At 32.7% G+C, this 23,114-nt stretch overlaps 1 protein-coding gene across 12 annotated transcripts in view; it reads left to right on the top strand.

Moving 5' to 3' along the window:
- Positions 1-23,114, top strand: part of NMD3 (NMD3 ribosome export adaptor) — a 172,616-nt gene that overhangs the window by 16,465 nt on the left and 133,037 nt on the right. For 11 of the 12 annotated variants that reach the window (XM_074368504.1, XM_074368496.1, XM_074368513.1 and 8 more), the window contains exons 8-16: positions 2,052-2,130; positions 2,813-2,909; positions 4,911-5,028; positions 6,038-6,183; positions 11,702-11,814; positions 12,630-12,702; positions 14,045-14,151; positions 15,038-15,108; positions 15,557-15,667. In XM_074368504.1, coding sequence (XP_074224605.1) covers positions 2,052-2,130; positions 2,813-2,909; positions 4,911-5,028; positions 6,038-6,183; positions 11,702-11,814; positions 12,630-12,702; positions 14,045-14,151; positions 15,038-15,108; positions 15,557-15,667 — 915 coding nt within the window. Of the gene's footprint in view, positions 1-2,051; positions 2,131-2,812; positions 2,910-4,910; positions 5,029-6,037; positions 6,184-11,701; positions 11,815-12,629; positions 12,703-14,044; positions 14,152-15,037; positions 15,109-15,556; positions 20,336-23,114 lie in introns of those variants that run through there. The other variant, XM_074368489.1, reaches the window with a different exon arrangement.

Here is a 23,114-nt window from a genome sequence, read left to right as displayed (position 1 = left end):
AAGAGTTGCTGAGTCATGTGGTAAACTTATCTTTTTAAGAAACTGCCAAACTCTCCTGAGTGGCTATACCATTTTATAGTCCCATCAGCAGTGTTTGAGGGTTCAAGTTTCTACATTTACTCACCAACCTTTGCTGTTGTTTCTTTTTTTGTAAATAGCCATTCTAGAGGATGGTGTGAAGTTGTATCTCATTTTGGGTTTTTTTTTGTGTATGTATATATATATATATTTATATTAAAGTATGATCAGTTTACAGTGTTATGTTAGTTTACATTGTGGTTTTAATTTGCATTTCTTTAATGACTAATGATGTTAATTATCTTTTCATGAGCTTATTAGCCATTCCTGAATCGTTCTTGGTGAAATAGCTATTTAAATATTTTGCCCATTTTTTAATTGGGTCATTTGTCTTACTAAGTTGTAAGAGTTTTCTTAAAATATACTGTGGATACATGTCCCTTATCACATATGATTTGTAAATACTTTCTCTTAGTTTGTATTTTCATTTTCTTTTCTTTTTAAAAAATTTTTATGAACAAATGTATTGTGGTATAATTTCTGTATGGTAAACTGCGCATTTTTCAGATGTATAATTTGTTGGATTTTGATACACGTATATATGAAACCACCACCACAATCAAGAATACCTAACATTTCCATCACTCCCCTATATTTTTATTTTTTAAATGGGGTCTTTTTAAAAAAAATTGTGATAAGAACACTTAAGAGCTGCCCTCTTAAATTTTTAAGTGTATAATACATTATGGTTGTCTATAAGTACAATGTTGTACAGCAGATCTCTAGAAGTTAATCATCTTGCTTAATGCCCATTAATTAGTTGCTCCTCATTTCTCCCTCCTTTCTGGCAACCACCATTCCACTCTTTAATTTTATGAATTTGACTATTTTAGGTATATCATATAAGTGGAATCATACAGTATTTGTCTTTCTGTGACTGGCTTATTTCACTTATCATAATGTACTCAAGATTCATCCATGACGTTGCACATCGCAGAATTTCCTCCCTTTTTAAGGCTGAATAACATTCCATTGTTTGTATATATCACATTTTATCCATTCAGCTGTTGTGGAAACAACCTAAATGTCCATCATTTTGGCTATTGTGAATAGTACTGCAATAAACATGGGAGATACTGATTTCAGTTCTTTTGGGTGAATGCCTGGAAGTGAGATCATGTGGTAGTTCTATTTTTAATTTTTTTGAAGAACATCTGTACTAGTTTCCATAGTCGCTGCACTATTTAATATTCTCTCCTGTAGTGTACTGAGTTGTTTGGAAGAATATCTCTACAAACATTACTCAGCAAGTAGTTTGCTTGTGGTTACCCATTTGCTGCTGATTTTTAATGCTACTGCATTGTGATCAGATAACACTGTATTAATTTCTACCTTTTGGAATTTATTGAAGTTCTTTTTTTAATCTTAGTATATGATTATTTTATGAATGTTTTATGAATTTTTGAAAATAATATATATTCTTTCTTGGGACCACGTTTTGTCATTTCGATTAAATCAGCCTTGATACAGTTCGTTATTCAGGTTCTATGCATCCTTCCTATTTTTGGTCAGTTTGGTAATTTTGGTTTTGATGTTCTTATACAAGTCTCCCACAGTGATTGTGCATGTGTTAGCATTTGTTAATTTCCTCTTTTCTTTTTAATAGTTTTTGTTTTCTGCATCTCAGTGCTATGTTATTAAATGCATTCCTATTGTCTTCTTAGTAGATTGTTCCACTTTAAATAGAAATTATCCTTTGTTCTGTTTAATGTTTTTCTCTTCCCTTTTGACTTTGAATTTTATTTTGTCTGGAATTTAAATTGTGAATCTTGTTTCTTTTCCTTATCATTTGTCTGATTTATCTATCCTTTTGTCAGACAAGTTTTAAGTGATATGATATCCCTAATTGCTATGGCTAGAATATTATAATTTAACTGTATAATACACATTTAAATCGTGATATAGTCATCTTAGTAGAGGAAAATCTTACTTTGCAGAATTATTTTAATATAGCTTTTTTTTTTTTTTTAAAGATGGTCTGGATTTCTATTATTCCTCAAAACAACATGCTCAGAAGATGGTAGAATTTCTCCAGTGTACGGTTCCCACTAGGTATGTTCTGAAACTTCATGTGATTAAATCCAGGGAGCTCGGAGTGAATTTAGGTCACATCCATTCTCCAGGCTTAAGCAACTTATCTCAAGATATTTAAAATTATACTAAGAATACTTACACAGTTAGAAGCATTTATTGGATTAGCCACTTTAAGGGAAACATTAGCCAAACAGCATTAAGAATCTCTTTGGGAAGCTAGACTGTGATAGTAAGCCCTGTAGTTCTGAACCGGTGATTGAACATATTTAAATAAGAGAAAAGAAAAATGGGGGTAGAGGACTATGGGAAGAAACTTCATGGAGGGTGAAGGACTTAAGATCTTAAAATGGGAAATTTTCAAAAGTAGAGTTTATATTGGAACATGAGATTAGTGTCAATGAAGACGGGGTGGGCATTAGTGTTGCTTTTAATGGATGCTATATATGGACTAGATTGATCTAAGCCAAGGGAGTGTTTTGTAGGTTTTTAGTAGATAAAGTTGAAAATCGGTAGAGTGCAGTAGATTGGTGAGGGTTTTTAAATGAAATAGATAAAATTAGCTTTATCATACATAGCAGGCATCAGGAAGCTATTTCAGACCTCAGGCTGTGATGATTTGATTTAATGAAAGTTTATATTCCCGAGACTACACAAGTAAGGACCTTTGTCTTTTATTATGGCTAACTTTTTCTCTTAACAGATACAAAGCTTCACAGAGACTCATCTCTCAGGATATCCACAGTAACACATACAATTACAAAAGCACTTTTTCTGTGGAAATTGTTCCAATATGCAAGGTAATTTTTCTCATTTAATTAAACCATGTCTTTCTTATGAAAGAGTACAAGTAAAATTAATTGGTTTATATGTAATTATTAGCTCCTGATTTCCTTCTGGGATTGGTTAAGCATTTATAGTAACCTCTTTCTTAAATGATTTCTGACACATTTTTAGGCATGTTAAAAAGATGTTTGAAAGTAACCATGCTTAAAATTATAAATTTTTGGTGTACAGTTCTTTAACTATAAATATAACTTGTAATTATGAATCTTTGGTGTGCAATTCTTTACCATGTACATTCCTTAAAATTTGTGATCCTAGTGGACACATACAGTTCTATGAAACTGTGAATACAGGAAATGACTTTAAGATAAATATCTTTTAACACTTTGTGGAATGTGTTCAAACTGGATTTTGGCTTAATAAAATTAAACAGTATTGTGAAAATGAGATCATAGAATAATTTTTGTGATTTTAAAAATATAATCTGAGTAACACTTAAAATGTAGATTGTCATTTCATTAATTTTACTCAGGTAAAAACCCTGCTTCAAAAAATAGAAATGAATTAAAATACAATGAATAGTTATTGAGGCTCTATTGTACAGAAGGCTGTTTGTTAAGGATTATATACTAGAGGTCTCTGCCAAGTAGAAATGTGTCCGTATTTAAATCATTAGTAATGATAAATGCCATAATTTGTAGTGAGCATTCTACATAAAGTTTTTATCCGAGTACTTAAGTATATTTCACCTCTTCATGTCTCACAACAACTGGTGTATCATCATATCATCATTTTGAAGATGAGGAAATTGAAGCTTGAGGAGGTTAGATGACTTGCCCAAAGTTACGTAACTACAGAATGATCAAACCAGGATTTGTGTCTAGGTTTGTGACTCTAAGGCTTTAAAGCTGTCATCACTAATCTATGGTGTAGTACAGTATCAGGGATGAAATGATGGCGTAAAACAGTCAGCAGATTTTTTTCTGGAAAGGACCAGAGAGTAAGTATTTTCAGCTTTTAAACTATGGAGTCTGTTTTGCAATCACTCAGCTGTGCTGCTGTTGCACAAAAGTAACCATTGATAATAGATAAATGAAGGGTTGAGGCTGTGTTCCAGCAAAACTTTATTTACGAAAATTTGGCCTAAGGGTCTTATTTTGCAGACCTCTGGTTTAAAACAAGGAACATTTTCCTGGTACAAAACCGGGGAAATAAGAATTCAGGTGTAAGGGCATATTTAGGCCTTGTGTATTAATTCCTTTGAGTAATTCATACAGGTATCTGAATGAATACATAATATAAAGGAGTATTTTAATTAATCTTTGGAGACTCTTTTTTATTAAGTTTAAACGAAAAAGTCTGGACTAGGCCATGAGGGATGCACAAGACTGTCCCTTCAGTGGGGGAGCCTATGATTGTGAATAGATACAACTTAAAATATATCTCAGGTCTTTTTCATGTTTTAATATCAGCTTAAAAACAGATAACCACATTGCTGGTAATCTCTCCTAATGCACACATAGACATATGTGCTTTCTGCGGGGCATTAAATCTTTGATTACATATTGGTACATATAGACAAGAAAGAGAAACATGTGGCTTCTCTGAAATTAATTTTTATAGATATTGAACGAAGTCACAAATCAATTTAGCCAATCACGCTCCTGGTATTTATAATACTTTGTTTAGAATGTACACTGTATTAACATAGAGTGATAAGCAAGCATTCACCCTTCAGTAAAATTGAAATAAACTTAACAGCTTGGTGATTAGGATCTGGAATATATTTTTAAAAGCATTTTATTAAGACCTATATCCCCATCTTAAGAAGGTATAACTTATTTTCTGTTTCTCTAAGGTCTGATTCTTTTTTTAGGCCATTTGTTGTTATGGAGAATTAAAAATAACATTTTGATTTGGGAAAATGCACCTGGATCAGATTTGCATTGATGAGTGTTTATTGGAGACTGTTATTTAGGATTTCCTTCACATTAAATGTTAGCTCTTATGCCTAGGATAATGTTGTTTGTCTGTCTTCGAAACTGGCACAAAGCCTGGGAAACATGAACCAGATTTGTGTGTGTATTCGAGTAACCAGCGTTATCCACCTCATAGATCCAAATACCCTACAAGGTAAGTTTTGGGAACTATTTGCCTTGACAGTTCAGTGCAACGAGCAGTAATAACTTGTAGTTGTTGGTAATTTTATCAAGCATTCTCAGTAATAACCATTTTGAAAAACTACTGTGCAGTGTTTAAAAGCACTGGACTTTTTAAAGCTTTTGATAAGTTACCCTTGTATATTTTATTTGGAGAAAGATTTCTGAGAACTTTTAAAATTTTATTAATTTTATTCTATTTATTTTTACTGAAATCGACTTACTTATTTACCTCATTTAATTTTTATGACTAAGTTCATTGCCAAATTTTAGTGTATAGCAAGTGTTTTAAAGTTTGGAACTTTAGACACTTTGTAATCTGGTAGAATATTTATTTTAAATATGAATTTTAACTAATTTCATCATTTTTATACCTAATTTTTAACATTCTCTTTATAAAAAAAACTATTTTTAAAAGAGACCCCCATGTTGATAGCTGTCTTATTAGTATTTGGTTGTATCTCCTACTTGATCTTTTTCACATGTTTCCTGTAATATGAATTTTCTGTTATAAAACATTATATTTTGTTGAAAGTCATTCATAATCCATGTCAATTAGAATTATTCATCAAAGATCTGTTTGCAACATTGTGATGAACATCTGTCAGGTAGAAGAACTTTATTTCCCATAAATTAAGCACCTAAGATGATTGATAATGTATCTGAAATAAAACACCAGCACATGAAACAACTGTACAACTGATTGGATCTGACCTTATTTTAAAGGCACTTACATTGTGGTGTTCAGATCATAGTAACTACTTACGATATGTTTGACAACTGGTATTTCTCTTGTGCTCTGAGAATTTGGGGCTGATTTATAGGAATAAATGATATCCACTAGAGTGTGAGTGAACCACTGTGGTTCCTTTGACCTGATGCTTCCCAGTTTGTATATACCAACTACTTCCTAGTTAACACAGTTGATGTCTTTTGAAATATTTAAGTTCTTTTGTTCCATAACGTTCTATGCTTATTCTTAGTTGCAGATATTGATGGGAACACTTTTTGGAGTCATCCTTTTAATAGTTTATGCCATCCCAGACAGCTAGAGGAGTTTATTGTTATGGATTGCAGCATAGTACGAGATCTAAAACGCAGTGCAGGTGCTGGAATGATATCCAAAAAGGTAATTTACATCCTGCTCACTTCCTCCTAACCCCCGACTTACTCTTCTAGTCTCTCTCTCTCTCTTTTGTATCTTTGGTTTTTTTGTTGTTGTTGTTCGTCATTCCAGAATGTTCCAGATAAAGCTAACACCACATTAGGTTAAAAAAATGTGTTTGTATGCCATTTGCTTTTAAAATGTGGTCATTGTGGTAAAAACTATCAGATTTATACTATCTGATATGTTAAATGTTTTCTCTTTCATATAGGAAATATTATTATGAAAAAACATTTCTTTTACTTTTGTACAGAAGGACCACATGACAAGCTAACCTTTTTTTACTTCTAAAAAATTTCAAACATTTTGAATTAAATATATATTATCACTAAACACTGAATATTTCAATATGCATCTCTAAAACATAGGTATATTTTCTACATAATCAAAGTATTATCATACATATAAACTATATAGTTTGTTGAATTTCCTTACTTGTCCCAAAGTGCCTTTTATGGTTTATTCAAACCAGTATTTAGTTAGGGACTATTCATTGAATGTGAATGTTGTACTTCTTAAATATTTATGATACTAACTTCCTAAAGCAATTAGGGCCTTTATCTTGTGGCTTTATCTTATTGTTTCCTCATGATATCATTTAACTTACTTCTGAATCTTTTGTATTTTCATTAAGCTGGAAAGTGGGTCTAAAGTCTTGCTTGAATTTAGGTTAATTTAGGCAGAACATTTCAGAGGTGATGCTGTGTACTTTTTGTGATATATCAAGAGGCAAGCAATGGTTGGCTGTTTGACTTATAGCCAGATCTCTCCATTGTAAATTATGATTTTTTTCCCCCTTTGTTACTAGCCTGCCTGCCTGCCTTTTTCCTTCCTTCCTTCCACTCAGATTGCCTGAAATGCAGCCAGTAGGAGCCCCTTCAGAATAGTTTCTATGCCCTTTAAAAAAATTTTGTTTAAATGACTTTTCCTTCTTTTGAGCAGTTTTAGATTCACAGCAAAATTAAGAGGTAAAAGATTTCCTACATATCCCTTGCCTCTACACATGCATAGCTTCCGTTTTTAATGCCCTTCTCCCACCAGAGTGGTACATTTGTTCCAGTTGATGAATCTGCACTGACACATTGTAATCACCCAAAGTCCATATTTTACCTTAAGTTTCAGTCTTGGTATTTTCTGTGGGTTTGGACAAATGTATAATGACATGAATCCCATCATTATAGTGTCATGCAGGATATTTTAACTGCCCTGAAAATCCTCTGTGCTTTGCCTATTCATCTTCCCTCCCTCCTAACCACTGACAATCACTGATTTTTTTTTTTTTAATACTGTCTCTCCAATTTTGCCTTTTCCAGAATGTCATACAGTTGGACTCATACAGTCTTTACAAATTGCCTCTTTCACTTAGTAATGTGCATTTAAGATTCCTACATGTCTTTTCATGGTTTAATAGCTCTTTTTTGTTTTTGTTTTTTTCTTTAATGCCAAACAGTGTTTTATTGTTTCAGTGTACCAGTTTACTCATTCACCTACTGAAGGACATCTTGGTTGCTTCCAATTTTTGACAATTTATGAATAAAGTTGCTGTGAACATCCTTTTGCATGTTTTTGTGTGGACATGTGTTTTCAGCTTCTTTGGGTAAATACCAAAGAGCATGTTTGTTGCATTGTTTGGTAAGAGTATGTTTACTTTGTAAGAAAGTGCCAAACTGTCTTCCAAAGTGGCAGTATCATTTTGCATTCCCACCAGCAATGTTCCTCTTGTTCCACATCTTCACATTTGGTGTTGTCAGTGTTTAGGATTTTGGCCATTCTAATAGTCTGTGTTAGTATCTTACTGTCATTTTAATTTATATTTCCCTGATGACACGATGTGGGGTATTTTCCATATGCTTTTTGCCATCTGAATGTCTTTGGTGAGGTGTCTGTTAAGATCTTTGGCTCATTTCTTAATCAGGTTGTTTGTTTTCTTACTGCTGAGTTATAAGAGTTATTTGTCAATTTTGGATAATAGTCCTTTGTTAGATGTGTTTTTTTGCACATATTTCCTTTCAGGCTCGTTTATCTTCTTACTCTCTTGACATTGTCACAGAGCAGAAATTTCTAATTTTATTGAAGTCCAGTTTATCAACTATTCTTTCATGGATCCTGCTTTTGGTGTTGTATCTAAATAGTCATTGCCAAACCCAAGGTCAGCTAGATTTCTCCTTTGTTATCTTCTAGGGGTTTTATAGTTGTGTATTTTACACTTAGGTCTGATCCATTTTGAGTTAGTTTTTGTGATGAATGTAAGGTTTGTGTCTAGATTGACTTTTTTTTTTTTTTTTGGCTTGCTGATGTCCAGTTATTCCAGCACCATTAGTTGAAAACACTGTCTTTGCTTCATTGTATTGCTTTTGCTCCCTTGTCAAAGATCAGTTAACTGTATTTATGTGGGTGTATTTCTGGGCTCTCTGTTTTGTTCCATTGATCTATTTGTTCTTTAGTCAGTACCATACTGTCTTGCTTACTGTAGCATTATAGTAATGCTTGGGTAGTGTCAATCCTACAACCTTTTCTTCAGTTGAGAAAGTTGGGTAGTGTCAATCCTACAACCTTTTCTTCAGAATTGTGTTGACTATCCTGGATCTTTTGCCTCTGTGTACAAACTTTAAAATCAGTTGTCAATATCCACAAAATAACTTGTTGAGATTTTTTTAAATTGAAATAAAGTTGATGTACAATAGTATTTTATTTTCAGGTGTACTACATGAACAGAGTTTTGCATCTATTATGAAATGATCACCATGGTAAGGACTAGTAATCATTACAGAGTTATTACAGTATTATTGACCATATTCCTTGTGCTGTATGTTACACCTTCATGGCTTAACTTGTTAGGATTTTGATCAGAACTGCATGAATCTTAAGATCAAGTTGTGCAGAACTTACATCTTGACAATATTGAGTTTTCCTGTCAATGAACATGGAACATCTCTCTGTTTGAGTTATTTGATTTTGTTCATCAGACTTTTGTAGTTTTCCTCATAGAGGTCTTACACATATTTTGTCAGATTTACACCTTAGTATTTCATTTTTTTGGGTGCTAATGTAAATTATATTTTTAAATTTCAAATTCCACTGTTTTCATGTTGGTATATAGGGGAGTGACTGACTTTGGTTTATAACCTTGTGTCCTGTAATCTTGCTATGTTCCACGAGTGTTTTTGTCCAGTCAGATATTCTTTGTAGATGATCATGTCATCTGCAGCGATAATTTTATTTTTTTCTTCTCAATCTATATACCTGTCATTTCCTTTTCTTGTCTTTTACATTAGCTAGATTTTCCAGTAGGATATTGAAAATGTGCAGTGAGAGGGAACATTCTTGACTTGTAGGATCTTAGTGGGAAATCTCCAAGTTTCTCACCTTTAAGTGTAATGCTGGTTAAGTTTTTTTTTTTCTTAAGTAGATATTCTTTATCAAGTGAAGGAAGTTTCTCTCAATTCCTAGTTTACTGAGAGTTTTTATCATGAATGAGGGTTGGATTTTGTTACATGCTTTGTCTTTATGTGTTGATACCATCATGTGATTTTGTTTGTTTTCCTTTTTAGCGTGTTGATGTGGTCGATGGGTTTTTCAAATGTTGAACTAGCCTTGCACACATAGGTTAAATCCCACTTGGTCATGGTGTACAATTCTTTTATATTTTGTTGAGGATTTTTGAATCTGTGTTCATGAGAAATTGGTCTGTAGATTGTTTTCCTTGTAATGTCTTCCGTTTTGGTTTTAGGGTAATGCTGGTTTTGTAAAAAAGTTAGGAAGTATTCCCTCTGCTTCCATCTTCTGGAAGAGACTGTAGAGGAATGGTATAATTTCTGCCTTAAATGTTTGATACAGTTCACCATTGAATCCATCTGGGCCCAGTGCTTTCTGTTTTGAAAGATTATTAATTATTGACTCAAGTTTCTTTGATAGATATCAGTCTATTCCTGTGTCCTTTTTTAAAAATTGAAGTATAGTCAATTTACAATTTTCATTATAGGCCATTACAGGGTATTGAATATAGTTACCTGTGCTATACAGTAAGATTTCGTTGTTTATCTGCTACCTATGTTGTTCTTTTGACATAACTTCTCTAGTCTTTGAAAGCGTTCTTTCTGGCACACCACCACATCATTTACGTGTTCCAAAATCACATTGTATAGTTCTTACCCCGTATCTGAAATTAGGTATTTCTTCAAGGATGTTAAGTCTGATTTCTTTTCTGCTGTGAAATAGTATTTTGAGGTCCCCCCAAACTGGATACTAACAGTGCTCATTTCTTTTGAGGTAATTTTGTCTTGAGACAAAACTAACCTCTGATAATTTGGGGGAAATCAATGGAAATGGAAAAATTAATTACTTTTCATATTTTTATTTAAAAAATTTAATAATATGATTAAGAGCAAACTTCTTATCTTTTAAGCATCTCTTCTCAGGCATATATAAAATGAGATATTATACTTTCTTTGCTTTCAGAAAATGCATTTAGCTAGAATTTAGTCTTTCCCTGGTGATTCACATTTATTTATTTATTTATTTATTTATTTACTTACTTACTTACTTACTTACTTACCTATTTACAGAGGAGTTACTGGGGATTGAACCCAGGACTTAGCACATGCTAAGCATGAGCTCTACTGCTTGAGGTATACCTCTCCCCGATTCATTTTTTTTTTCCCCTAAATCTGGATTTTTTCCTGAATCTGATGTCTGTTATTTTAGTTTCTTCCTCTATTGCTACCTCTTCATTTCACCTCTTTGAGTTTCCTTAATTCTGTGTATAACTTTTTTACTTGGGTCTGTTTTTGTTAGTAAAAGGTACTGGCATGTACTATACTTAATTCAGCCTGGAAGTTTGAAATGTCAGTTAAATTGTAAAATTCCATGTTGGAATGGGGCTTTAATGGTTTTCTACTTTAAAAGTTCAAATTTGGGATGTTATTTCTATGACAAATAGTTTAGAAGAAAAAAGTTAAACCTCAAAATAGTAGGCATTCAAAAAATAGATTTAAAGATTTGGGTTCTCTTGTGGTAGTGGTGCCACTGGGATTGCTAGATTATTTTCTGTGAGTCCTGTTTTTTTAAACTTACGTAAAACAAAGGGTTGCTTAAAATGTTACCTGAATTTTAGACTCCCCTACGTTTAAAAAAAGTTTTTCTTTTTGCTCAGTCTGTATTGGCCCATCTCGTTGTGAAACATATCTTTTGAGAATTCTACATATGTGTCTGTTTTTAGGTGACAATGTTAATGTCTTATAAAAGCTTTGAATAAAATCTTAATAAAATATTATCTTATGAGTTACTTATGAATCTTTTTCTGTACTCATAATTCTGTAATTTGTGAACTTTGACAGTATGTCAGAAGTCTGGAAAATAATACAATTTCTGTCTTTAAAATGAAAATCAGAAAACCAAAATCAACATTGTATTTAACTTTTCCATGAGGTGCTTTTTAAGTTATGCTTAGATTATTGAAGAGTACATTTTCTTTCCTGTTAAGCATACCCTCGGAGAAGTCTGGGTACAGAAAACATCTGAAATGAATACAGATAAACAGTATTTTTGCCGCACTCATTTGGGACATCTTCTAAATCCTGGAGACCTGGTGTTGGGGTTTGTATTATCTTGCAGTATTTTAAACTGTCAGTTAGCACTGCAGATTTTCTCTGGGAGCCAGTGGAGCAATCTAAAATACTAGAGTTGTTTATTCTAAAAAGAATTTAAGAGTTCTTAGGAACCTTTTAGCTCATTTTATTTTTGATAAATAAATTAAACTATTTATTGGATAGAGGATAGAAGCCCATAGTTATTCCATTTTGGCCATCATCTTAAAGAGTCATTTGTTACAAGATTTTGAGAAATTGAACCCTGAAGTTATATGATTAGATTATATTTATAGCCTTTTGGAGGAAGCAGGTAGTTTTTTATTATGCATATGCTGCTGTTAAAATATTTCCCTTTTAAAATATGGCAGCTGTATGTGTAAGAGCTCTTTACAGGTATAGGACAGTCCATTCTGATGCAGAACTTATAAGCATGCATTAAACATTACTTTTGCTCTTAGGGTTTCAGTTCCTTTTACTAGACAATGAAAGGTGTTTTGTTTTTGTTATTTATAATCTAAATGGGACCATCTCACTGAATCCTAATGTTAGACCAAATATAATTGTTTTGCTTCTTTTACAAGTATATGGTGAGGTGGACAATAATGGATGACATGTGAAACTCAGAGATAGAGTACATTATTTTATTTACTGGAATCTGTAGAAACATGTTCACTGTGTAGTACACTGCAAAACTTTTAAAGTGAGAAAGCATATTAAATGTTTGATCTTAGAAGGAACTTTTAGGTGATCATCTATGAAATAAAAAGTTACATGGAAAGAATAAATGTTTTTGTAATTAAGTGTCTTATGTTTTCATTTTAGGTTTGATTTGGCCAACTGTAACTTAAATGATGAGCATGTCAATAAAATGAAATCAGATAGAATCCCAGATGTGGTAAGGCTTTAGATTTTTCCCCTTTTTTCCTGTGTTAACAAAGGATTGATGTAACTCTTATGGGTAAGATGCATAAATTCACATTTTTGGAAATAACAAATCAATTTAGAGATTCCTTTTGATATTGCAGTTAAAGTGTAATAGCAAAACCTTCCTTTAAAATAATTATTCTTGGTAGGTAAAATTCAGGATTTATTGAGTGTTTTGGTTGCTCTTATAATCAGATTTTCATTCTGTCAAAATGTTTGATGGTATCTGTAGAACAAAAATAAATTTGCAACGAAAAATGATGACCTTTAGAATTTATTGCTGTTCATTCTTTTAGGCTCAGTATATTATGTATTGTTTAGTTAAGGCATTTAGAGTTAAAACCATTTTTCAGGTTTGAAATTTAATTGTAGTTGAAAATAATCTCACAGTATCAAGTCTTAGAGAAAAAAATGTTACTTTTGAAAAAAAATCTGTTAAATTCTAACATGAGTTTATATGAATCATGAGCAACAGTGAATGTGAAGTGTGAAAAAGACTATATCTCCTGCTTGCTTATTCTTTTAAAATAAACATTGATTGCTTTAGCTGTGGTCAAAAATAACAGAAATAAAGTCATGGCATAAGAAAGGCTCTCTTTCTTACCACCCAGTTGTACTTTTATTAATTAATAAATTAGTAAATAGAAGCATGGTTTAGGTAAGTCTAAATAGGTATTTCTCACAAAGTTGTAAGAGAAGATCAAGATGGTCTTACAAAATTTTGTATTGTAAAGTTATTTTCATTTAAACAGTCCACACTTTATTAAACTGTTGTAGGACATACAGTTGTGAGAAATATGTATAGTTCTATAAGTGCTTATTAGGAGTAAAAGGGAGAAAAAATGTCTGCCTGTGATAATGTTTCAGAATGATTTATGTGAATGATAGCTGAAAGCTACTATACTTTGGTATAAAGAAAAAAACAGTCACCAAAAACATGAAGTTTTTGGTGTAAAATATTTCAATTTTCAATCATTGGAAGATTTCAGTTTTCATTTTAATAATTATACAATTTATTAATAATTTTAATAATTATACAAATAAGGGTTAAATGCATTCTCATAAAATACTAAGTATGTTAAGAAAAATGTTAAATGGTCTCTTGACACTGCTTCTTGAGCCCTACTCTTTTCCCTGACTACTATCAGGTATGAGGTACAACCACTATCATCAGTTTGGTGACTTCCTGGCATTCCCATAACCTTTCATTTTTTAATTTTATTGGATTTTGAGGTACTGTTACCTAGTTCCCTTTTTTTGTTCAAATACAAATATTTTGTAGAAATATTTGCAAATATTTCTATTACTTTTAGGTATTAATCAAGAAGAGCTATGACCGTACCAAACGTCAACGTCGTAGAAACTGGAAACTGAAAGAGCTTGCAAAAGAGAGAGAAAACATGGATGCAGATAATGAAAGGTTCCACTTTTCTTTAAACTTCATATGTTTTCTCAAAGGAAATCCTTGTGATAAATCTTTATGGTTTTTATATTGTAAAGAAATAGTTGTCACACAGTTGGTCCTTGTACTCAGTATTAATTTTGTATTCTTATCAATGTGTTGTTTGGATCGGTATAAGCGGACATAATGACATTTAACAAAGTTTTAGTTATTATTGGCTGAGTTATGATTGTAGATGATTCATTTGAAAAGTTAAAATATAATGAGCACCTTGTGGATATCACAAATAGCAAATGAGTACTTCAGACGGTATAAAAAGAAAACAGCTCATTGATATGAGATATTCTGTTTGTCAAATAACAATGAGAAATGAAGATATTGTGTTCTAGAGAAGTGTATTGGATGATTGGAAAAATGGCCTTAATGATGGTGAAGACACTGTTAGGATAAAATTGTGTCGTGAAATGTGAGTGGAAAATAGCAGTGTTTCTAAAATATAATCTCATAGTATAATTTAAAATAAGTATGTATAAGTATATCATGTTAACTTAATTAGATATTATAAGTATATATTTGACTATTTCATTTATAGTCTTAAAATGTGTATTTCAACTTGGCCATAAATTTTTGCAGGGGAGGATGAAGTTTGAAGGGGTCTTCTCATTGTCGTGTATTTAATGTCACCTTATATTCAGTGTGTATTTTTTTTATCATGTAATTTTGAAAGAAAAGATTTTTTAAAAACCTGTCAGAGTATTGACATCCATATCTGACCTTCAGTTATTATTTTAAGGATTTTAATACTTGGAACACATTTATCTTATAGTGCTGAAAGTGAAGAAAACATAATTTCATACTTTCTTGGTAAAGATGAAATATTTGAATGTTTCTTTATCCTTCTTAGGCAATACCAAGATTTCCTTGAAGATCTTGAAGAAGATGAGGCAATTAGAAAAAATGTAAACATTTACAGAGGTTGGTGTTTTAGGAGTGTTTAAGTTGTGTCTTCTGTGTATAGATATATTATACCAGTGTGAGTATTTTGTTATCTTAAACTTTGATTCCATAAATGACCTATTACATGTTTTTAAAACAACTAAACATTTACTCCCTCTTCCCCCAAATAACCCCCCAAAACTTGAACAGTAATAGTTATTAAAATGTTGTTTACTATACCACATTAGAAATCATTTGCATCCTAGCATGAGCCCTCAAATTTGCTGATCCCTTTACTAGTAGATAGTTACTCATAATACATTTATGGAAGTTTAGTCATTCAATGCATATTTAAATGCCTGTTCTAGATATGGTATAAGAGCTGTGGATATAATATGATTAAATAATACATCAATGATGATGGCGGCAGTATTTGCATATTTCCTTATTTATATTTATTTGAAATCCTCTTTGTATTTTTCCTTAGATTCAACCATTCCGGTGGAAAGTGACACAGATGATGAAGGAGCACCTCGTATTAGTCTGGCGGAGATGCTTGAAGACCTTCACATTTCCCAGGATGCTACTGGTGAAGAAGGTGAATCAATGATGACATAATGAGATAATGTTGTAGATGGTTTCCACATCCTTAGGCTCAGGATGTTAGATGGAATAACTTTTTGTTTTTTCTGTCTATGCTTTCATATTGAGAAGGAGAAATTTAGTTTTAAACCTGACTAAATATGACTATTTTGATTGCTCACTTGAAGACTGGAAAAAGATTGATGGCTTTGAAGCTTTAGATAAAAGATTATGGAGAATGTAATTATTGCTGATATTTAGGCCATTTTATGTATGGAGTTTTATGGGCTTGCTTTTTTATGAGACGATAGTATTTTCACATACTATAACTCTGGGTTTAAAAGCTGACAAGTTGTGATTCCTTGGAGGTTACCTAAATCCTCAAGCATATAACAAGCTTTTACATTCTTTTTGTATTAATTGCTTTAGTAAAAGAGTATATGAGAAATAATTTTTAATATGAATTTGCCACGCACGTTGATCCACTTTAGATCATTTTTATATCCTTGGAATAGGGAAGTTGGAGTTCAGTTTATCATTGGACATTCGATAGGAAAGTTAATCTTTTTCAATTCACAATATTTACTTCTTTGAAAGCCGGAGGTTATCTTAATTTTTAATGCAGAAGAAAGTATATTTAAAATATTTGTGGATTTGTAGCAAATGTAGACTATTTAAAGGTTAAAGAGCAGTTTATACCTTTGTTGTTTTGGTCTGTGCCAGCAGCTTAGTGCAGTAGCTGCTTATGTCATAAAAATGTCTTCCTATCACTTCAAAGGTTTTGCTTTTAAAATTTTGATTTACAAATTGAGAAGGAATTCTTTTTCTGTAAGTTTCTATCATTGAATGAATGTATCATCATCAAAAAGAATATTAGAATCCAGCAGATAGATGAAGAAGTAACAAAAATGATCTTCATGCTTTATAAAACTGCAAATCAGATATGAATGAGGAATGCCTTCCACATCCTTGAAGGAGAAGCCTTGGCTTGGGTTTTAAAGTGTTCTGAAAATGAAGTATTAAGATCCTATTCCTATAAGCAAGATTGGACTTACTAAGCATGCCAGAACTAAGAGCTAATTCATAAATTCTGTATACACCACTAAATAAGGGAATTGAGTAAGTGCTGAATGGGACCACTTCCCTTTATAAGATTCAACTCCCTAATTGAGAAGTTCTGAATAAAACCGTATGCTTTCTGAGGTGGCTCCTTTTCTGTCTTCATATTTAAAGTTTTTATATGTGGTATGTGTTTACCTCTTCTATGTGAAGAGTTTAAAAAGCATGAAAATAAAAATGTTCTCCCCATTTTTGTGTCCTTGAAGTGGTTACATCAGTGTCTATCTCATGCAGTTTTTCAAAGTAGAACTAATCTTTAAGTACTTGTCATATGATTTTCCCACTGAAAAATACAGTTTCCCACTAGCCATATTTAGTCGTACTCATTTTGATGATGTGTCTTTGTGAGTAATGAAACCTGTTAAAAGAAGGCTGTGCCAAGGTGAGGGAATATAGTTAAAAGCTGTTAGCCAAGAGTGTGCACAGTTACAGAGCCTTGATAAAACCACCATTTTAGAGTGTAGCTCCTAGGCTTCTGGGTCCCAAAATAAACTCGATGTCCCAGAGTTGATACAATTTGGGAATTAATCAAAATCACAGGCACCTGATTTATAAATATAAATAATTTCAAAGTCAGTATGATTCATTATTTTTTGTAGCCAGATCTTCGTGAAGCTGCTGTTTTATAAGTTAAGATCACTAATGAGCAAGGAAATAGTTGAGGGGAGAGAGTTGCTTGTATAGTTCAGATGTTTAACAGCATTGAGCTAATTCCTTGCTTAAGATCCGGTTCATTTAAGCAAGAACCCAGAATTCCAGGCAATGTGCTGAAACACACTTCTCTGGTCAGTACTGAGTAAGTGCCAAGAGTTTTCCCATGACTCTTAATTTATTAAATATGTTCATGTTGATTCCCATCCTTTAGATAACTTGATCTGTTATTTTTAGCCCAAAGGATGTTTACTTTTAAAAATAATTTATTTAAAATTTTGATGTCATTTCAGACAAAAGTTGCAGATTAGTACAGAGAATTCCTGGATATCTTTCACTCACATATGCCAAATATGAATACTTAACCTCATTTACTGCTTTCCTTCTCATTTTTTTTCCTGAACCATTTAAGAGTAACTTCCTAAATATTTGCTTTTTCCCTTTCAAATCAGGGAATTTTCTTAAATAATCACAGTACAGTGATCAAAATAAGAAAACATTGATACAATACTGTTACTTAATTGTGGACCAAATTGAGATTTTTGTCAATTGTTCCAACTATAAAGTCCTTTATAGGAAAAAAAAAATCTAGGATTATGTGTTGCATTGAGTTCTCATATCTGTTTAGACTTCTTTCATCTGGACCAGTTCCTGAGGTTTTTTTTTTTTTTTTTTTTTTTTAATGTAATTGACATTTTTGAAGCGTCCAAATCAGTTGTTTTATAGATTGACCTCAGTTTAAGCTTCTCTGAAGTTTTCTCATGATTAAATTTAGGTTAAGCCCTTTTAGTAGCAGGACTACCCCAGACATAATGCTAAATTCTCAATGCACTGCATTAGGGAACATGGGCTTTCGGTTAGTCTAGATGTTCCGAAACTTTCTTGGTTTATTTGTTGGTTTTCTCTTTGAAGGAATTAAAGGATTTAATCCTTTGCAGCTTTTATTTTAACTTGATTTTTCTTTTGAAATTCATTAATTTATAGATGGTCAAGTTTATGCTTTGATTTACAGTTCTTTGAATTTTAACATGTATAGATTCATGTAATTATCACTATAATCAAAATACAAGAAAATTCTCTTATCCCCCCCAACCTCCCTGAATTCCCTTTGCTACCCCTTTGTTTTCAAACCTTTCACTCATCCTTAACCTCCATCAGCTTCTTATCTTTTTTCTAATCTTATGGTTTGCTTTTTCCAAAATATGTAAATGAAACCATACAGTATGTAGCTGAGTCTGGTTTTATTCACTTAGCATGGTGCACTTGAGATTCGTCTAAGTATGGTATATGTCAAGAGTACTTTTTATTTTGAATAATACTGAATTGTATGGATGTTAAAAAAAACCTGGTCCCCATAGCCTGCCATCCATTTACTTCATTATTTAATTCCACTCTACATTTATAGTGGTATCAGAACTGTTAACTTATGCTCTGTGAAAAACATTATTGCAGTAAGTGCGTGTTCACAGTTCCTTTTGCCTTGAGTTTTACAGACTGCACTCATTTTCAGTTATTTAGTGACCTAAATAACTTCTCCCACCTCCTTCAGTGAAGTTGCTTTCATATATTTGTATTAGTTAGACTCTGTTGTCACATTCTGCATTTAATCCCCTGACCTCATAAATGATTTTTTAAAAGTTGCATACATTAAGGTTCATTCTTTGTGCTGTAAAGTTATATGGGTTTCGACAAATGCATAATGTCTTGTATGAGTCCACCATTACAGTATCATACAGAATAGTTTTACTGCCCTCAGAGTCTCCTGTACTTCACCTGTTCATTCTGAACCCCATACCTTTGGCAACCACTGATCATTTCACTGTCTCTATAGTTTACCCTTTCCCAGAGGGTCATATAATTGGAATCATATAATACATAGTCTTTCATACTGGCTTCTTTCATTTAGTGATATGCCTTTACTGTTACCCTGTCTTTTGTGGCTTGTTAGTGCATTTAATTTTATTGTTGAACAATATTCCATAGTATAGATGTGCCATACTTTCTTTATCCTGTCACCTATCAAAAGATACCTTGATTAATTCCAGCTTTTGGTGATTATGAGTAAATCTACTATAAACTTCCACATGCAGGTTTTTGTGTGGGTAAAAGTTTTCAGATCAACTGAATAAATACCTAAAAGCATGATTGCCGGCTTTTACGGTAACACTACATTTAACTTTGGAAGAGACTGGCTTCCAAAGTGGCTGTGCTGTTCTACATTCCCACCAGCAATGTGTAAGAGTTTCTGTTGCTTTGTGTTCTTGACAGTACTTGGTATTACTAGTTTTTTGGGTTTTTTTTTATTTTAGCCATTCTAATAGGTGTACACTGGTATTTCACTGTTGTCTTAATTTGCAGTTTCCTGATGATAAATGATGATTAGTATCTTTTCCTGTGCTTATTTGCTACCTGTATATCTTCTATAATGAAGTATCTGTTCAGATCTTTGGCCCATTTTTAAATTATATGGTTTTCTTATTGAGTTGTTTTTTTCCCTTCCTGTTTTATTGATATCTAATTGACATACAGCACTTTATGAGTTCAAGGTATACAGTATAACGATATGACTTACATACATCATGAGAAAAATGATTATCACAGTAAATTTAGTGAACATCGTCTCAAATAGGTACAAAATTAAATTGAAAAAGAAAAAAGAAGTTTCCTTGTGATGAGAACTCTTAGGATTTACCCTTAACAACTTAAGTGTATAATATGCAACAGTGTTGATTATATTCTTATTGTTGAGTTTTAAGAGTTCTTTGTATACTCTGGAGACAGGTCCTTTATCAGATATGTGTTTTGAAAATATTTTCTTTGTGGCTTGCCTTTAAAAATATATGTGAAAATAAATATGTATGTGAGCTATTTGTATGTAATGTATGTAATTAAACATGATTGTGTAGAGATGGGATCATACTGTCTGTATATTTTTGTACCTTCTTTTTTCTTTGACATTATCTTATTAGCCTTCTCTAAGCCATTAACTATTCTTAAACATATTTAATAATAAAATAATATTCCACTGGTAGATTGCAGAAATAGCTCCAATTTTTCATTCTTCCTTGTGTCCATTCCCTTTATCCTATAACTCACAATAGGACCAAATGATAAACATTAAAGGCTTTGCAGGTCATTTGGTCTCTGTCACAACTACTCTGCTGTTGTAGCGTGAAAGAGCCATGGACAGTATGTACAGGAAAGGAAGAGACTATATTCTAATAAAACTTTATTTAAAAAACAGGCAGTGGGTCAGGTTTTGCCTGTAGCCTACAGTTTACTGACCCCTGACATAACTTTATAGTGCCCTTCTACTCTTGTCTGTGTTTTGGTAATTAGAATGAAGTACAGATTCTGAGCTTAGGTCTTAGGAGGAGTTAGGCCTTTGTCATAACTATGAAAACATGCCTGGTTGAGTGTTGGAGGAAGAGATACAAATAGTACAGACCAGGTTGCCCCAGTTGCCTTGTATGAAGCCAGTCAGCCCTCAGACGTTGAGCAAGCCCAGCTAAGATCATCAGAGGTGCCAAGCCAACTCCCAGCTAACCCTGGACACGTGAACAGTAAACTTAAATGCCACTGAGGGTTTGTGGTTGTTGCACAGCATTGTGGCATTAGACAGTTGGTAGACTGATAAACCAACATTTAATTACCCTGTCTCTAAAGTTGATCATTGCCAGGTTTTTTCCTTTTTCCTTTTTCCTTTTCCTGTAAGAATCTGTCCATTTTGCTCATTATTTTCTTTGGAATAAAATTACTGTCAAAGAGCATGTAAGGATCTCAGGACACTTTAGAAAAATCCTTTCCAGAAAGACACTTATCATGTGGTAGTTTCTGAGAGTGTCTCTTTTACAGTCTTAATGTTGTAGATGATTGACGTGTTTTCTTTTTTTCACTTAATGCTTTCTAGACTTAAGTAGGTGAGGCCTGGTCCATAGTGATCGTTTTTTTGAACTTCTGTTGCAGTTAGTCTGTCCTACTTGGTTAGTTTTTATATGCCTCTGGAGTTACTACTATTTTTAAATGTGTTTGTCTTTCTAACTAGACTATATTTCTTTAAGGCAATACTAATACAATGTATAGGTTCTCAAATACATAATTAGTAGTATGATCTGGTTGAAGTCAGTATTTTGAAAAATGGGTAGAAATTTTTGTTGGGTATAGTTTTACTTTAAATAATTTCCTTACGAGTCTGTCCATAAACTAGAAATCAAGCCAATCTTAATAGCATTAGAGAGGCAGTAATTGGGATTTGTAGGGAGAGTTGTTCATGTAGACTTCATTTTACTTATAGGAACAAAACCTGTATTTAATTCTAAACTTGGTAAATTTTATGTGAGTAGTGCTAGTTAGCCACGGAAGTCTGAAGTAGTGTTAAGACAAACTGTTTAACACACAGTAAATTGTTTTCTTCCTCCAGGGAACTTTATTGTATATAATAGCACAAAATACTATTTGAAAATAGTCATTTGGACAGAGAAGTGCAAATGATTTGCACAGAGAAACCCGTAACCTATAATCAGAAGGATAAACTGTTGGGCAGTATTCAAGAAATATAAAATACCTCTGGTAGTTTTTCTGTGTTTATACATTTGGATCAGAATAATGTTGAACCACTGACTACTAGACAGGGGCTGAGATAAATTAGCATTCATCTGGATTCTAGAGTCAGCATAAAGGAAGGTGTAGAAGTCTCTGTGGAGTGTTACAAGATAGATTCCTGGGAGTGGTGACGCTCTGAATAGTCTGGCATGTGGAATTCTGTGTTTCAAAGAGAATCTTAAAAATATCTGTGTTCTGAATGTAGAGTTCCATTTTAGCATTTTACCTTTTGTGTCTGTGTGAGAATACACAGACTCTGATGGTAGGTAAATTTGTAATATTGCAAAAAGTCTGTTTGGGGTTGTTCTCCCAATCCCTTACTCTTTGTTTTCCCTTTCTCTCTTTTCATAGGAAATGGTCTGATATTTATAAGTAAGGGATAAATAAATAGTTACGGAATAAAATGTTATTCTTGAGAGTATTTTCATATTTGTTAGAGATCAAAGGCTTAAGCAAAGGCTCATTCAGATGGAGGAAATATTTTGGGAGATAGCAAGTCTTCTGAGTGTGGTAGATTGAATTGTTGGTAACAATTCTTAATTCCTTTGTAAGTAATATATAACTTTCTATTTCCCCATCCTCGTGGTGGTGGAGTGTGTTTCTTTGCCCCTTTGGATTTGGCTGTGTGACTTGCTTTGGCAGTGGGATGTTAGTGGATATGGTAAGAAGGTAAGATTAAAATACCTTTGCTTGTTTGCACTTGTGTTTTTGTCCTTCTGCCTTCACCATGAGAAGTAACCTGAGTAGTCACTTCCTCCCTAGCTGGGCTCAGAATGGAACATTTGAAGCAGTGTCACCCTGTACATCTGCTGAACCCCTGAGTTTAAGACTAAATAATTACGGTTACACCATTGAGTTTTGGGGTAGTTTTTCATGTAGTATTACTGGCAATAGCTAACTAATAGTCTCTGCATCTTTAAAATTTATTTCATTAAGTGGTTCTTGATGGATAATACCTTCTCTGATTGTAGAAATAGGCAACCTCCCTTTCCCCCACTTATCTGATAGGGTTAAACTTAACCTACATGGTAGTGGATGTACTTCTACAGATTCCCTTAAAGCAGCCTGGCTTTCACTGCTGCTTTCACTGT

The sequence above is a fragment of the Camelus bactrianus genome, chromosome 1 (assembly GCF_048773025.1).
Source record: "Camelus bactrianus isolate YW-2024 breed Bactrian camel chromosome 1, ASM4877302v1, whole genome shotgun sequence".
NCBI lineage: Eukaryota > Metazoa > Chordata > Mammalia > Artiodactyla > Camelidae > Camelus > Camelus bactrianus.
Note: the sequence above shows the minus strand (reverse complement) of the source record. Positions and strands in the feature narration are given on the sequence as shown.